At 46.5% G+C, this 17,694-nt stretch overlaps 1 protein-coding gene across 1 annotated transcript in view; it reads left to right on the top strand.

Moving 5' to 3' along the window:
- STXBP2 (syntaxin binding protein 2) overlaps window positions 1–17,694 on the top strand; it is a 326,348-nt gene that overhangs the window by 237,827 nt on the left and 70,827 nt on the right. Inside the window, exons 11-12 of the mRNA XM_078682512.1 lie at window positions 4,791–4,848; window positions 13,069–13,134. Coding sequence (XP_078538638.1) covers window positions 4,791–4,848; window positions 13,069–13,134 — 124 coding nt within the window. The remainder of the gene's footprint in view (window positions 1–4,790; window positions 4,849–13,068; window positions 13,135–17,694) is intronic.

Genomic DNA, 17,694 nt, shown 5'->3' with positions numbered 1-17,694 from the left:
CCCGAAAAAACCTACTAACACAGCTCTGGAATCAAAGACGTGTGTGCACTTGCAGACAAGCTCTGCTGATGAGCTTCAAGGGAGAAGACGTTCAACTAGCCTGCAGGCTAGTGCGCTTCATGAAAATAGTCAACACGGCCCTAAACCTAGAGGCCAGTAACTAAACTTGAATTATTGTGATTTGTTTTCGCATTCTAAGACCATTTTCTTCTGATAACTAAAGACACTACTGATCGCGAAGGACCTTTTCTACTAATGCACAGTACTGTACTAGCTGCACGGCACCTTTTTTAACTTTTCTAAATGTGTTTTTAATTGCTTTGCACAATTGTTACAGTTATACACCTGCTTCTTTCCTGTTATTATTGAGTAATTGCAAAGATTTAAATTTATCACGCAATAAAGATTATTATTATTATCATAACTGTGGAGAGAACAAAAGAGTCTATTATAGCTGCCCTTTGCTACTTATTCCTTAGACTGCATGAACCCTGAGCTCACACTTCTTACCTCCTACTGTGAAGAAGCTTCAACAATCAACCCGACGTGAGACACTGTAGCAGGGAAAGACCAAAAATTCACCATTACTTAACTATAACCATACCAATTGTTCCAATATGACAATCCATCATGACAACCACCCATATACTCACAATTTGGCCCAGGACGTGTGGAATATGGACATGAAGTTAGATCGCAGTGTCTCAATAACCTCTTTGGTGAAGAATAGCAGGTATTTCCTACATGTATGAAACAGAGGGGAAGCACTTATGAAAGCCAAGTCTAACTGGGGCGAAACAATCAGTTTATGCCCGCGGGTAAATGTACCTGTCTGGAAAAATAAACGTTGTGACTCGCCGTGCCTCTCAAAGGGTGAATCAATCCGACTTCCAGTGAGCCCTGTACTGATACAAAAAAGGAGGCGATGGTCCCGTGAGTGTCTCGACAACGTGGGGCATTAGTAGCGCAATGCTTGTCGACCTAGTTAGCTAATTACTTACCTTACGAAGGTGTAACTCAACGTGCTTCTCTAGCCAGGGGATGCATTCGCGATTAACCAGCTACTACCGGCGCACACACGGAAGTAGTTGGTTAATCGTGAATGCACCCCCTGGCTAGAGAAGCACATTGAGTTACACCTTCGTAAGGTAAGTAATTAGCTAACTAGGTCGACAAGCATTGTGCTACTAATGCCCCACGTTGTCGAGACACTCACGGGACCATCGCCTCCTTTTTTGTATCAGTACAGGGCTCACTGGAAGTCGGATTGATTCACCCTTTGAGAGGCACGGCGAGTCACAACGTTTATTTTTCCAGACAGGTACATTTACCCGCGGGCATAAACTGATTGTTTCGCCCCAGTTAGACTTGGCTTTCATAAGTGCTTCCCCTCTGTTTCATACATGTAGGAAATACCTGCTATTCTTCACCAAAGAGGTTATTGAGACACTGCGATCTAACTTCATGTCCATATTCCACACGTCCTGGGCCAAATTGTGAGTATATGGGTGGTTGTCATGATGGATTGTCAAATTGGAACAATTGGTATGGTTATAGTTAAGTAATGGTGAATTTTTGGTCTGTCCCTGCTACAGTGTCCCACGTCGGGTTGATTGTTGAAGCTTTTACACAGTAGGAGTTAAGAAGTGTGAGCTCGGGGTTCATGCAGTCTAAGGAATAAGTAGCAAAGGGCAGCTATAATAGACACTTTTGTTCTCTCCACAGTTATGAGGTCCTTATGAGAACTCCCAACCCACTTGGAGTTCGAAACGCGTAGACCGCTAGTTTTTACGCCATAAGAACTCAACAATTTTTCATTTTTGTTTGATAATATAAATACAGAAAAGTCATGTCTATGGTGTTATGCACATTGAGATATGAATGTTAAATGTAAATAGATAATTGTTTTTCATGAGTGCGAGAGTGACCTGTTGAATGTGGAATGTGTGGATTGATTGGGAATAATGAATGTTTGATAATATTTTGGAATATGTACATTTTTAGTGATTGTTTCTTGTATATAATGTCTTTGATCGTAGGGATCCAAAAATTTGTATAAGTTTCATTAAATAATTGACAAATGCATTTCAAATGAAAAAATAAAATAATGATTTATTCAGACTGAACTACTAGTCTTTGAACCCACGTTTGGTTTTATTCCAATGTGCTGTGACGAATAAGAGATATTCAGGATCACAGTATTGGCAATTGTTTTGATTTTACACTGAGCATTTAACCAAGTAATAAATAGATAATCAACATAGTGAGGCAAGTGTCTCCCCTTATTGTCCTATACGATATTGTATTCCCCTTCGAGAGACTTTGATTAACCCACAGTGAGTCATCAAAAATCGAGATGTTTGATCTCTGAGTGATCTCTACAGTTGCCACACAGTAGCCTGAAATAGGATTGACACTGGGGCTGGAGTATGGAGTCTAGAGCCTGGGTAATAAATCTGGGTGATTGGATGAGTGAGAAACAGAGGATAGATTCAGAGTGCCAGTAGCATAAGATCGAGTATCTGGATAAGACATGGAGCAAATGAAGACAAACGTGTGTTCGAAGAGCTACTGTATTTCAAACATACATTGACATTTATATCTTTATGATATTGAGGCTATAGGGTCTGGTAAATTGTTTTGTGTACTGAAAATCTTTGGCTGCCAATATTGAAGGATTTATTATAGGGAGGGATCATCCGGTTCATTTTTACGGGTTTATTTCAAACAAAAGAACCCAGTTCTCCCATGAACAAAAATAACTCTCCACTAAAGATCAAAAAAATTCTTGTAAAACCATCACCCACCAGGGTTTCTCCTTGGTGATATGCTTCATCATCGGGCCCATCCCGTTCCGCTACGGATCGGGTGTGCTGCGATCTACAGATTACGTGGAAGCACTGTTTTCTTATACAATGATAACTGAGGGTGTTTTGAGGGGGATGTGGGGGTGGCGGTGTAATTTAAAATTCCCTGGCTAGTAGGTGTATCCTATTTTATTTCTACCTTCAGTCTGTATGGTTAAAAAGATAGGGGGGGAAATTTATGAAAAAAGTAGGTTATGAGACTGATTTCCTAAAGGTCAACGTGTTTCAAGCCATTCCCCAAAATGGCTTTTCTTCAGGGCCTTGGGAATCTAGTTACCTGGTTCCACTCCTATTTTTTCTGAATGGACGCACACTATTTGCATGCCTAGAAATGTAAAAATATACATTTACCGCCTATTTGGTGTTCATTCACTGCTTATATCAATAATGCCTTGGCCTTCCATGATGGTTTCTCCGGTGGGAGAGGGTAGCCTGTTGTCACACTCACACCAAGGCGATGCCTCTTCTGTCAGCACCTAATTAGGATACCACTCCGGGAACTGCAAAGTATGTTTGGGTTTTGGGAGCTGAGCAATTATGGCTTTGACAACTTGAATCAGCACTGTAAAGTGGCATCTCTATTTGAGAAGAGTCTTGCAGCAGTGTTTTGGAAGCCTTGAATTTTCTTGAACAGTAGTGAGTGTCTGTCTAGATGTGTGTCGGTCTGTGCCTTCCAGAAGGTCTTCACAAATCCAGATTGGAGGAGATGAATAACTTGGAAATGTTTTGGATATGTGGGTTGATAAGGTATGATGAACATGTTGACAAGAATCTTAGAACGAGAGCTCCAGTGTTGGCGAGAAGGAAGCAGAAATTCGTTCACATTCCAGATCTTTTAAATATTCCTACAGTGATATTTCATTTTTAATCGTCTCGCAGTTTGGCATTTACCTTCAGCAGTAAAAGTTCCAATTTAACATTCACAGATATGCCTAATCCATTTGCAAATCTGGCTATAAGAATAAGTATGCTGTGCTGTAACCGACCACTATCTATTACCAACGGTGTGATCTGTTTCCTTAATTTTGGAATTCCACTTTCTATGGAGAGAATAGTGCCTGGTGTGAAGCGTGTACAGCATTGACGTGGGAAATATCCAGTGTTAACCAATAGAAACACAGATAGACGGTACATGCCTTACAACTATGTCCTCGTCTCACCTATGTCAGCACTTTGTAAATAGATAAAAGATAGGACGTCCTAGAGGGAGTCCATGCCTCTTTCAATTAAAAATTATTTATGATTTCATGCCTTTCATAGAAGGGGAGCTATTTCCTCTTCCATATGCATTTTCTGTGGATGAGAAATGTGTGCTGCTTCCATAAATGGATGTCCCTGTCTGTCCCATAGAAGTGGAACTGCCATCTGTTCATTTGATATAAGACATCGCCTATTCAGAAGAGCCATCACTTATTACAAGTTTGAAGCAACGCATGATCTTTAGAAGGCGAGCCATTGCAAGATTCTGTGGCATCTCTGTGTGTACCATAGTTTCCATTTCCGCCTGTTATCAAAATAATCCTGGTTGCAGGAATATTACTGATCCCTGTAAGCCACCTAAACCCTTCTCCTTTTTATTGCTGAGACTGTAGGATACTTCCTGGATGCTCGCTCAGGTGACATGGTTGGCTGGTGTTTTAGTTTGGCAGTACTTTATTTATGCTGGGGGGGTGGGGTGGGGGTGTGGGGGGTCAGCGGAGATTATGGTTCTGACTGAGTGCTATGTACCTGCACCATGCAGTTCCCACCCTATCAGTACCAAGACATTGATTTTAATGCTCGTGTGATTATGAAGAAAGTTTTGGGGGTGATTTACCTACTGAAGATTGCACCAATAACATAACCGAGCAGTATATTTTCGTTTTCTTAATGATATGGCATATATTTTTTAAATTATTTACTGGAATGGTTTTACCGTTGCAGGAAAGTTACAGAGCTTCTGAAGAGTTTCTGTGATAGCAAAAGAATGACCACAGACAAGGTGAGAGGCATGGCTACTTGCACTGTTTGCAGATACGCACAGCATGTGTATTCCATGAGTGCTAGTAGTATCTACATTTTGTGTGTGCCTTATGTGATTGCCTTCCATTTGTGTTTATCTTTGGCCTCTTAAGTCTGAATTCCTTGTGCATCCTCTATTTGCATTTCATTTGAATCCTGTATTTGCAATTTGTGACAGTCCTATGTCTGTAATTCCATGCTCTGCTCCCTCTTTTGTACTTGTGTGACTTTTTCGAATGCATTCCATATTCACCCTCTTTTTGATATTCTATGGCATTGTCAGTATTTGCATTCTTCCTGTTTTTGTGTTTGTATTTCATGTATGCTCTATGTGTTTGCTTTTAATGTATTTTTGTGTCTGCTTTTGTGTTCCCTCAGTGTGCATCCCTTATATGCTTTTGTGTTTGCATTGTGTTCTCTCTATGCCTTCTAACTGTGCAAGCCATTTGTTTGCATTTTTCATTTCTTGTTTGTATATTTTCCGTATGCCTTACGTGCTAGGCTGTGTTTGAATTCCAAGGTCACCCTATTCCTTTGCATGCCATTGGAATGGACTGTCCTCAGGATGCATCCTGGATTTCCATTCTCTGCTATTTGCAATCTGTTCTGTTTTATTTTTCTTTTGGATTGTCTGCATGGTTTCTTTTTGTAAATTCTGTATGTTTTCTCTGTGTTTGTATACTGTGTGTGCTCTTCAATGCGTTGGCTTTCCATGTGCAAAATCTATATAAGCATTCTGCCTTTTTTTAAATTCCATGTGAACTCTTTTTCTCTTTGTTGTCTGTACCGCTTGCATTTTCTAATTTACCTAGCTCTCGAACAGACTAGAGGGGCAACAACCACCTGTGTATGTGTTTGTGTGTTTTTTTAAACACAAAGCCCAAAGAGCTGTTCATGACCAAATATCCGGAAAAGACTGAATTGCTTCTGGCCTTGTCTATAGTAGCCTGAAATAAAATGTTGACCACAAGTAGTAGTAATCATCTGTAGACTGTTTATTCAAGTTAGAGAATATAACTCCTCATCCACCATACAGCATCAGGTGTCTTTTTAGACTCAGTCTCCCATCTCCAGTTAATGTTCTAAAACATCACTCTTGACTCAACATTTTATATGATACATCATCTAACACGCCGTGTACATGACATGTCAAATGCTCCACACCTCCCTACTAATACATTAAAGCAAAACATATGAGAGAAAATGTGATATTCTAAAAACTTAAGATATATCGTATTTATTAAAGAAATACCCTAAAGCATCACTCTGACAACATTCTATATGAGGCATTGTTGGACTTGGCCTTTCCCCCAAAAATTTTCGCTTTTGACCCCCTTGTCTAGGATGTCTCCCCCATGGTAATAAACCTGTATAGGCCATGTGTGGTAGGAGTTGCCCTGTGTTAAAATGTAATGTCATGTAATGGTGTGAGCACTTGTAAATTTCCCCCATTTTAGAAATGCACCTGACTAAAATGTTCTGTGTTTAAAATGGATGCCATGGCCATGGGTTTTGCCACCGGACTGTCATAGGTCAACGGTCTAGGTATTATTACCCAGCCACCCCAAGCTTTTGGAGGGAAAGCCTGGCACCCAGGGTGCTCAACCCCTCGAGCCAGTTTAGGCCAGCTTTGCCAACATTCTAGAAGGTTCTGGCACTGCCTAGGAGGAGGGTATAAGTAAGGGGTATGTGCCACCAGAGAGTCAGTCAGAGCTGGAACAAGAAAGAGAGGGGACCTGCGGCGAGATGCTACCGCCACATGGGCCTGTGAGCTGGGCCCTGCACCCCTAAACCCCCCCCCCTCTGCTGTCCCCATGGTCCCTGACAAAGGAGGGCCCCTACCCAGGTCCCTGACACTGTGGGGACCGTGAACCACACCAGCGTGGCGCGAAAGGAAGCCCCCTGGAGGTGAGGAGTGTGCTCCTGGGGCTGGCTGGAGAACGGTTCGCCCCTTGCGAGGTGTGCTGGCCAGGTCTTGAATTATCTGTCAAGCGCCGCCTGGGGAGGATTATGCCCAGAGGAGCTGTGCTGCCTGGAAGCGCTGTGTGGCGCCAGAGATTGTTGTTGCCCTGAGGTGCTGGGCTCCCAGAGCGCCGCTGCCAGAACTGCTTCTGTGCCCAGAGCGCTGCGTTATCTAAGCGCTGTACCGAGGAGGTGCTGCCTGACTCACCGCTGCAGCCCGGGCCCAGAAAACGGAGGAGTGCCGCCCTCGCATGTAACGGCCGCGCCTTAATTACCTTAGCGGGTGGCCACCCTGCAGTTGTGCCGCCTGGAGTCGCCGTCGCGGCCCGGAATTGTCTGCGCCGTCCGGCGCTGCTGGGAGGTGCTCCGGGACCCAGGAAGATCCCCGCCGCGGCCCGGTGCTGGCTGAGGATACCCCTTGCTGCTGGGTGTAACGTCGCGCCAGGCCCCGGGGACTGCCTCATCACCCCCACATTGAGGAGAAAGGCCGTCTTAGGCCTCACAAGGCCGGCGAGGCCGGGAACCACCGTCAAGGGGCAGGGGCCGACGGCCGCGTCACGAGGCCACGCCCCCTTGCCGCACGGTGATTGATAGCGTGGCCGGGCCCCTCCGAAGCTGCATTGCGATTGGTCCTGGGCCCGGGGAAGCCTTTGGAGGCCCGGGACCAGGAGAGGAACAGCCTGTCGTCGCCCGGGGGGCTCGGGAAGCTCCGCGAGCCCTCCCTCTGTCCCACGACGCCACCGCTCTGGCCCTGACCGGTCCTGAGGCGGGAGGAGCCTGACGGAAGCCCTGGGTCCCCGGAAGGAAGGAGGGGCCCGGGTGAGAAAGGAGAGCCGCCCGCGAGACTGCCCTGCCATCGAGAGGAGGAGGGGGCCTCGAGGCACATTGCCGGTGCCTGCCCCCCTCCGCCTCGAAGCTGAAGAGAGCCCTCGGTTGTGAGGAGAGCCCCGTCAGAGAGTGTTGCGCGGCGGGGGCCTCGAGGCACATTGCCGGTGCCTGCCCCCTCCGCCTTGAAGCCCCGGGTCCCCGTGAGGTAGGAGGGGCCCAAGTGAAACCAGAAGCAGCGAGAAGGTGCTGCCAGGGTCCCGCGGGGCTCCCGGTTGGACAGGGAAGCCCCGCACCAGCCACGGAGGAGAGTGAGCCCGGCAGGGGAAGAGGAGTCATCCTCTGGACTGCCGGTGAGTGGGGCCTTAATTAGACTGTGTGGGGAGTGGAGAGGGCAACGGGGCACAGGGTCGGTGCTTAACCCCTCCCCCTCCCTTGGGAGACTGTTGCTTGGCCCCGGTGGCCCCCCACAAGGCGACTGAACTGGACAGGAGCCCGCCTTAAGTGCTGAGTGACAGACAGTGGGTAGGGTGAATCCCTGGCTAGAGGAAGGGTCTTGACTCCTGCCCCGATACGTCACTTGCCCCAGGGTCCCCCCAGGAATTATGGATGTCCCTTCTGCATGTCTATGCCCCGGGGAGGGATTGTCCTATGTTGAGGTTCACAGGCCTAGAGTCAGGCACATGTTAAATGCAGAAATGCCCCCAGGTTCAATGTGATTTGGGCCTAGTGTAAATGTGACTGCTACCTGCATGACCTCCATGAGCTAGGGCCAAGCCTTATGCTAAAGCAGGATGCCTAGCGTACTGCGTCCCCTGCCCAGGATTGGGGATGTCTGGTGGCTAATGACGGATGCCAATGTATATTGATGTTTCACGCCTGTTAGTTGATCCTACGCTGATTCCAGGCTGTTATACAAATAAGGTTGTGGGCCCCTGCGGATGTTATTTACCTGCCTAAGTGAGCCTAATGTAGGCACTGGTGAGGTGCGCAATGTGTTGGATGCCCAGGGTATTGCTCAGGAAAAATGCGCCAGTGTTGATATGCTTATGGTTAAATGCCTAATGTCACAGCGTAATGTGTATGCCTAAGGTTCTATTGCATACAAGGTGCCTACTTACCTGATGAGATGGTCATCTCCCTGGCCTAAGGTGATGAGACCGATATCTAATGTTGATGTGCCCTTTTACTGCAGGTGTCCTGCCCCTGTGCTGGCCTGACGTGTCACTCCAGGCCCCTGGTTACATCCCATGTTAATGAGGAAGCCTGCTGCTTTATTACAGGTGCTCCTGTCTGTTGAGATTTGCTGTGATGCCATGAAGTTTTCCCTTACAGGGGTCGGGTTGGAGTTATAGTGCACGGTGTGTACTTATGCTAATGTGGTATTTTGCAGTTACAGCTTACGGCTAAGGATGAGAGCCTGAGTTGGCCCCGCCATATAGGCCCCAGTTTCAATGTTAATTTAATCACATTCTTCTTTATTTCAAATATGGACTTACGGACTCAGCCCTTACTTCCCATGTAAATAATCCCCCCTGATACACTTGGCTCTGGTGCCAGTTGGCGCCGTGTTGTGATACCAGTGTTTATGCATTTTTGACTTGCAGGTTGGAGATATACTAAACTACTTACTAATTTTCCAACTCAAGCTGGTGTCCTGCCTCTTTTGTGGTGTACCTGGTGTGTCGTCTGTGGGTACTGCGTGAGTGCTTCACATGTCCTCCGAAGTTTGGCCTGCCCGCTTGGTTCCGTGCTACCCCCCTGGAGATTTGGTAACCCCATTTCTTACAGGCATCATCATCTAAAACACCATGAACGTGCTGTGTACGATACGGCACAACTGCCTGTTGCCACAGCATTAAAGAAGGGCTCCCTCTTGGGTCAAGAAGTTAAAGATAGCTGGCTTATTTCTAGTCTCCTGTTAGTTATGTACATTCTCAGATATGTTATTAATACTACTGCCTGAAAAAGATAACTGAGCAGAGAGAGTCTAATAGGGCTGAAGAACCAAATTAAAGACTCTCCCAGACGGACACAAAAGAGTGAAAACTTGTGTCATCCTGGAAACATTATGGAGATTGGCTCTTTTAAAGAAAAATAGTGTGAATAATTAGTCCAAACCGCAAACTACCTGGTACTGAATCCCAGATTTGGCCAAAAGGAAAAACCCTTAAAAATGTCTTCCAAATCCAAAATTACAAAGAATAGCACAAATAAATACATTAAATAAAAAAAGAAACAAGAGTGGGAAGACAAAATTGGGACTGGTGGAAATATGTTCATATAGTCCTTCAGCTCAGTGATGTTATCATGATTAGCATAGTAAACATCCTGCCATTAGTAGGACTGCCTTTATTATTCTAAGGCTGTTAGTGTGGCCTTACTTTGACTACCTTGACTCCAGAAGAAGTACATCTGAAAGACAACCACGCAGAGCAGAAAGCAGACGAAATGAGTGATGAAGACTTGAGTGATAAAGAATAATGGGTTATCAGAAGTACAGGACAAGAAGTGGAAAGGTGATAAAGGAACATGAAAAACACTGCAGATAAGATGGTGAAGATATTGGAGGAGCTTGCAGGAACTTTGGGGGAAGGAGAAGCAATTAAATTGAATATTTTTGGTGGGTTTCCCACAGAAAGAAGAGGGGGGGATAGGAGTCATCAAAAAAGACTTCATAAACGGTCTTTTTAATTAGCGTTTTTAGAGCTTGTTTTGGTAAAAAGCCTACACTACTAAGCCTAATCCCAAATAAGTCTGCCGCTTTCACTTAATTCCTGAAAACAACGGTTTTCCCCTTCAGACTTGCAAATATTTCCTGTCTTAGTGCTGCCCTAAAGGGTTTTCAGCGCTGTTCAGTAAGGCATTACTCCATCTCTAACAAGCAGCCATGGCGAACACATAGGTCGAGAGGAGCCCAAATTCAACCCGGATCGGCGCTAGAAGGGCTGCTCTGTTCAAATTACAGATCTGGTGCCAAATACACTCCTCTACCTTTTCAAAATAAACCCAGTGCTGCTCGTCCACTAGTTCACAAATGTCACTCAGTACGGGTGGGATTTTAATTTTCTATACTGATAAAACATGTGCAAAGTGTCTTTCCCCGCAACATTTGTATAATCTACCAGTTGCGCTTGCCTGAGATATTGCTTTACTTCTACATTGGTCTGTGTGATAACTGCTAGAGCATCTGGATGTAAAAATTCTTCCTAGGTATTGGTTGAATTTCACTACATCAAGTTTGTCTTTCCCCATGGACCAATGCATATTCTTCCTAACTCTACAGCCCGATAAATAAAAATCATAATTTTACTTATTGCTGTATTTATTTTTAGAAAATGATCATCTGCATTGCATACTAACTCATCAAGATACCTTTGAAGTCCTATCAGGGTTAGATCCATCAGGTTGACGTCATCCGCATAATGTAAATAGTAATAGAGGCCTACAAAGGGATTTGTTTGGCAATATATTTAAGTGATTCAAGGATAAATCATAGGGTTAGTCCAAATGGAATTATCACCGAAGTGACAACACAGGGCAAAAAATGAGACGAATAACACACTGGAGAACCTAGTAATGTTGGTAGAATATATCTTATTTTATATATTTTTGATGCAAAAAGGAGTACAAATATATAAATGAATAAAATCATTCAGCAAAAAATCATGTAGGGAAGCAGAAATCAAATAATCCTAACAATACATGTGTACAACTATTCCAAATCAGTTTGAAAGCAACAATTCTCTCAATGAGAAAAAATAATGCTGCAGGATGTAAAATTCCTATGGAAATAGAAGAAGTCGACGTTTCGGTCTGTTCTGCTTGAGTCTTTCAGACCATCTTCAGGACGAATGAATTTGAAGCTGACAATAATGCTTTCTTTCATATGGGAGAGGTATCCAATACAGGATCTGTAAATTTTGTGGTAGCAAAAATTGCTCTGATAGAGAATGATTTGCTTATAAAGTAAGTTCTTCAGCTGTATTTAATCTGTGTACAGCTAGAAAACTTGTAGAGTGTTGTATTTGCACTATCTCAATAATTCGTCTGTCATCTCAGTGAGTCCGTAACGGCGTTTTCCAAGGCACTATTAACCTAAAGTAACCAAAAGATGGATAAAAGCAGGTATTACACCAGTTGCAAAAATTGTGTCAACACATTCCATTGATAAAGAGTGGCCAAAATCCAATCTATGGAGCAGCACTTCAAATAGAGCAATGTTGACTATGCCTCCATTTTAGAGATCTATGTGTAACTTGGTTACAGGTTCAGTTCCTGGAGGGTCTAATAAGCCTATTTTCATTCTAAAGGCACTAAGAAAAGAACTGTTTAGTTTGTTAACAATCAACACCTATTATCAGTACCTAGAGACCAAGCAAATACAATAGGTGTGTTGTATATCTAGGAATTATTTTTTATTAATTGTTGGTGCCAACAAAACCCGGTCCAACTGATATGTGCAGTTATAGACATTTGCCCTATATATCAGATCTTTGAATCATAACTGCTATATACTTTTAAAAATGTGTACGGGAACATTGTTTGGTGTTTTTTCCCTGAATTTTGACATGTGCTATATAAATGCAATTACATTGTTGTTTTCAACAATAAACATTCTACCTCAAACTAAAAACATTTTGCTTTTCTTATATCTAATATTAGAGGGTTTTTTGCTAAACTTTCAGCAATCTGTTTTGCTGCTTAAACAGTATATCCTGTATGCACTCCACTAGATAAAAAGTATTGGTATTGCAAGTTACTTATATCCGTGATCTCATGATATTGAAAATTGAGATAAACAAAATCTTACTTGATAAACATATCTTAAAACAGTTGTGGATAGGGTAGTTGTGCCACTGTGAGGGGGTAGACCACTAGTTGGCCCTCATGTCACCTGTGTATCACCTCTACCATACCTGAAGAAACAGTCACAGATTTCCAGTCCACACTTACTTATACCCCGGACATTTTAATAAGATGTGTTTGCGTCCCTTCTTGACTAGAGAAATCTGAAAATATGAATATATAGTTATTGCTTTAAATGTCCCAAAGTAAGAGAACACCATTCAGGGTTGCATACTTGACGTAGGGTCTAACACTTCGATTCATATACAGCTGATGTCATTCAGGATATAGTTGAAATCCTTTCCCATCTTAGAGGTTGCTCAGTGTTTAACAGATCAAACATATAGCCCTTTAGATAGGACTTTTCTCTTATTTTTTTTTTACTTTTAATTGATTCTTAGCATGACTTGCCTTCTGGTACATGTTTTCTGTGTCCTTTCTTAGTTGTGCATTGCTGCCCATATTGTGTGCTTGTTGCCTTCTTGACATGTTTGCTCTCCGAATTTAAAAATGTGATAATAGCATCTGAGTGTTGTGACTATGCCATCTCTTTTCTTACTCCCAGGCCAACATTAAAGACCTGTCTCAGATCCTAAAGAAGATGCCCCAGTACCAAAAGGAGCTGAACAAGGTGAAATTTACTTTTGTGGCTAGTACTCTGCGTTCTGACCTTTTTAATCAATGGTGGGGAAAGTGAAATTAAACCTAGGTGCACAGACCTCTCATTGCAATGGCTGTGTTAGAAGTTACTCACCTCTAATAATTCATGCTGGCTATTCAATAAAGCACTCCCCGAAGTGTATGCAGGAATCTGAACAGTAGTGTCTCCACCACAACAAATCTGTATTCTTGATCATCTAAAAGAATTTTATAGAAATAAGTTACTTACATCATGTATTGTACATCCAGGTAAGCTCGGGGTTGTGAGAGTGTATTTAGCGGACGGCTTGCCAAGGGACATGTGCAAGCTGGGGCAGCGATATCAAGTAGTGCATGCTGCTGCAGATGATCTTGGATTTGTGTTGGTTAGAAACACAGCTCCGTTTCACTTTACATGTATTTGTTTTCATATACTGAATAACAGTGTGTATTGGTGTTGTGGCTGATCAGGGTTTAGGTTAATTTGCAAAGCTGTGCCGCACCGAAAGATTAGAGTAGTAAAAGTTTTTTTTAAATTCAGGTCTGAAGTTTTTTGACAGATCAACTTGGGGATTCAGAGAATAAAGCAGATCACCATTTGTAGATTTGTGTAAGGCCTGATACTCAGAAATTAGAAACTGCTTTCAGGCCAAGACTTCAGCAGATCAAGATTTGGGTGCTCTGATTGAACTATGGGGTATCTGTTCTGGAAGGACTGTGGGTGCTTCAGATGAGAACCCAGGACTGGGGGAGTGGCCCAGCAACGTAGAAGTGACATCCCTAATTATCTCAAAACTAGAATGAGGGTCCTCGAGCTTATTGGTCTTTGGCTATATGCTTTTTCTAATGGATACTAACCACTGATTCCTCACTTTAGAATATCCGCCAAGTGCCAGATTAGATCTGGAGATTTTTTTTTGTAGCAGTGCTCCTCCATGCTGCTCCATATTGGCTCCACATTTCGCCCTGAAAATGACGGTTTGAAGCTGCATATAAGTCCCACCTCTGTGCACCGACATCACTTCCTTTATTTCTGCGCTTTCAGAAGCAGATCGGCGCTCCTCCCCCTAATTTTCCAGATTTACTGAGGATTACCTTGCTTTTAACACTGTGCTAGGAAGCTATGTTCTCACCAAAAATGACAGGACTCACACCCTGCCACAACTGTAAAAAGCAGGTGGTGGTCATGGATCCTTGTGCAATGTGTCTTGGGTGTATGGGCGTGGGTCACAATTCTTAAGTCTTGCAATAAGTGCGCCCTCATGCACCTAAAACGATTTGAGACTGAGAGGTGAAGCTGTTCGCCACTCAGCAGAAAGAGGAGTTGCGTCCTTCGCGTAGATCCTGCTCAAAGTCACAGGACCGGACTCCGTCATGGGTCCACTCACGTAACCATTAACGCAGAACTCAACCCCATTCCGCTGCTTCGACTCCAAAATGGCACAATGTTCTCAAGATGTAAGTCGCATTATGTTGTGGGCACGGAACAATTCCTCAGGTAGTCCCAACTCGCTTCAGGTACCCCAAGCGGTTGTCAACTCTGCAGCAGTTCCAGCACGTCAAAGAGTCTCTGCTGCAAATATTCAGGTAACGTCTACCTCCCTCTGTCAAGCCTTCAGGGCCTACAGAAGCATAAAGGCCTCCAGTCGAGTTTCTGCCAGTGTATCCCTCCCTGGTTCTCGCTGTCTCTTTAAGACCCAACATAGGATCCATACTGTTAGACGGACCGGGAGGGTCGGCCGAGGATACGGGGAGAGGTCTCCGGGGAGAGCCGTCTCCAGTGAATCGTACAGACAAGTAACTTCCCCCCCACAGACGGACACCACACGATGATAAAGTTCAACGATACTTTATAGACAATTCTTCAAGTACGGTAGAATGGTACAAGGAGGTCTGGACTCAGGGGTCCCCTCTATTCTGGTCTCTGTTTGGGAAAAGGGTAGCGGGACAGTCTTGTTACCAAAAAGATGGAAAATAGCTCTCAATCCTCGAGCTCGGTGGTGTAGATGAACGGGCCGCGGCGGAGCCAGCAGGTCCCGAGATGGATGAAGGAAGACGACGGTCCGCGGCAGAGCCAGCAGGTCCCGATGAAGGTGGTGGTTACAAACGGTCCGCGGCCACGCCAGCAGGTCCCGACGATGATGAAGGATAGGGTGGTTCCCAAAGCCGCGGCAGCGCCAGCAGGCAAGACGATGGTGCACAAGACAGAGCTACGGCAGCGCCAGTAGTCCGTCAAGGATGAGTTCTTCTTTGCGTCTCTCGACTCCAAGATACAACTGCCGTCCTGCTCTGGAGCTGCCCCAGTTATAGGGCTGGTGTGCTTTGATGTCCGGACCCTCGCACTTGGAGGTCGGGAGGTCCGGGATGAGGGGGTTCAGACACCCAGCAGGGGGGTGGAGCCAGCGCCCGGGGAGGCGATGGGCGAGCGGCACTTGGCGGGGGAGAGCCATCGACACCTCTTGCTCCCATTGACTGACCAAGTAGCCCGCTCACCTCCTGGGTGGATGTTGGTGCCGGAATGTCTGAGGCCTGGCCAGGCCCAGGGTTGAGGTCGATCGGGGGCCAGGCGGCCTCGTGGTGGAGTGTCCAAGATGGCGCCCAGGATGGGCGCACAGGCCGGTAGTGGGTCGGCCTACGCGGTCAACAGGTTCGAGTGTAGGGGTCCCTGCGGGGACGGTGGACGTGCAATGGTGGTGTGTGGTACTTGCGTGGCTGGTTCGGGCCTGGTTGGGCCGGGGGAGAGCGGCCCTTCATGTGGCCTGTCCAACATGCGTCCCCCCCAGCTGAAGGCGGGGAGAGTTACCCATTCTCTTGGGGACTCTTCTCGTCGAGGCGGAAGAACCGGGACAGGCCATCTGCGTTGGCGTGATCTGGCCCAGGCCGATGTTCAACTGTGAAGTCCATCCCTTGTAGGGAGATGGACCAGCGTAGTAACTTCGGGTTTTCCCCCCGCATCTGCATCAGCCACTGCAGGGGTCGGTGGTCGGTCTGTACCCGAAAGGGTGTGCCAAAAAGGTAGGGCCGGAGCTTCTTGAGGGCCCATACCACCGCGAAGGCCTCCCTCTCTATGGTGCTCCAGCGTTGTTCCCGTGGTAGGAGTCGCCGGCTGATGAAGGCCACCGGCTGATCACGGCCCTCGGTGTTCACTTGAGACAGGACTGCCCCAATGCCATGGTCGGAGGCATCCGTCTGGACGATGAACTCCCGGCTGTAGTCGGGGGCCTGGAGCACAGGGGCGGAGCACATGGCGGCTTTCAATTGTTCAAATGCAGCTTGACACTCTGGGGTCCAGTTGACTTTCTGGGGCTGATTTTTTGACGTGAGCTCTGTGAGGGGCCTCACGATAGTACCATAGTCTTTCACGAACCTTCGGTAATAGCCCGTGAGGCCCAGGAAGGCTCGTACCTCGGTCTGGGTAATGGGGGGCTGCCAGGACTGGATGGCGGCAATTTTTAGCTGCAGAGGGGCCACCAGGCCGCTTCCCACCTGGTGCCCGAGGTAGGTTACAGACCCTTGCCCAATTTGACATTTGCTGGCCTTGATCGTGAGGCCAGCTTGCTGAAGGGCGTGCAGCACTGCTCGGAGGTGGTGGAGGTGCTCGGACCACTGGTTGCTGTATACAGCGATGTCGTCTAAGTAGGCGGCGCTGAATCCTTCGAGCCCCGCCAGGACCTGATTGACGAGCCGTTGGAATGTTGCTGGGGCATTCTTCATGCCGAAGGGCATGACTGTGAAATGGTAATGGCCATCGGGAGTGGAAAAGGCAGAACGTTCTTGTGCCCGGGGTGTGAGGCCGATTTGCCAGTAGCCCGCCGTCAGGTCGAAGATACTGAGGTAGCGGGCAGCTCCCATGCGGTCGATTAGTTCATCTGCCCGGGGGATGGGATGTGCGTCTGTCCTGGTGACCGCATTCAAGCCCCGGTAGTCGACGCAGAACCGGAGTTCTGTTGTGGTGCCGGGGGCAGCTGCTTTGGGGACCAGTACTACCGGGCTGGCCCAGGGGCTGTCTGAGGGCTCGATGACCCCGAGCGTGAGCATTTTGGCTACTTCCTCCTGGATGCAGGCCCGTACCCGATCTGGTACGCGGTAGGCCCGGTGGCGGATAGGGGGGCTGTCCCCAGTGTCCACATCGTGCGTACACCAGGAAGTGACCCCTGGGGTGAGGGAGAACAGGCTGGCGAATTGTGACAGGAGCACTTGGCACTCCTGGTGTTGCTCTCGGGTGAGGGCCTCTGAGAGTCGGACCCCCTCTACGGAACCGTCTTTCTCCCGCGTTCGTACTAGGTCCGGGAGGGGCTCGGAGTCCTCTTCAGCCCCATTGTCTGTGGCCATCAGGAGGCTGAGTTCTGTCCGTACAAAGTGCGGTTTCAGTCTGTTAGCGTGGAGGACCCGGAGGGGGTTCCGGGAAGATTCCAAGTCGATGAGATAGGTAGCCGGACCCTTGCGCTCGACCACTTTGAAGGGCCCTGTCCACTTGTCTTGTAGGGCGCAGGGTTCGGTGGGGGACATCACCCATACCTGTTGCCCAGGTTCAAATTCGATGGAGGAGGCA

Source organism: Lissotriton helveticus, chromosome 1_1 (genome assembly GCF_964261635.1).
Source record: "Lissotriton helveticus chromosome 1_1, aLisHel1.1, whole genome shotgun sequence".
Taxonomy (NCBI): Eukaryota; Metazoa; Chordata; class Amphibia; order Caudata; family Salamandridae; genus Lissotriton; species Lissotriton helveticus.
This window is presented reverse-complemented; position numbering and strand designations above follow the sequence as displayed.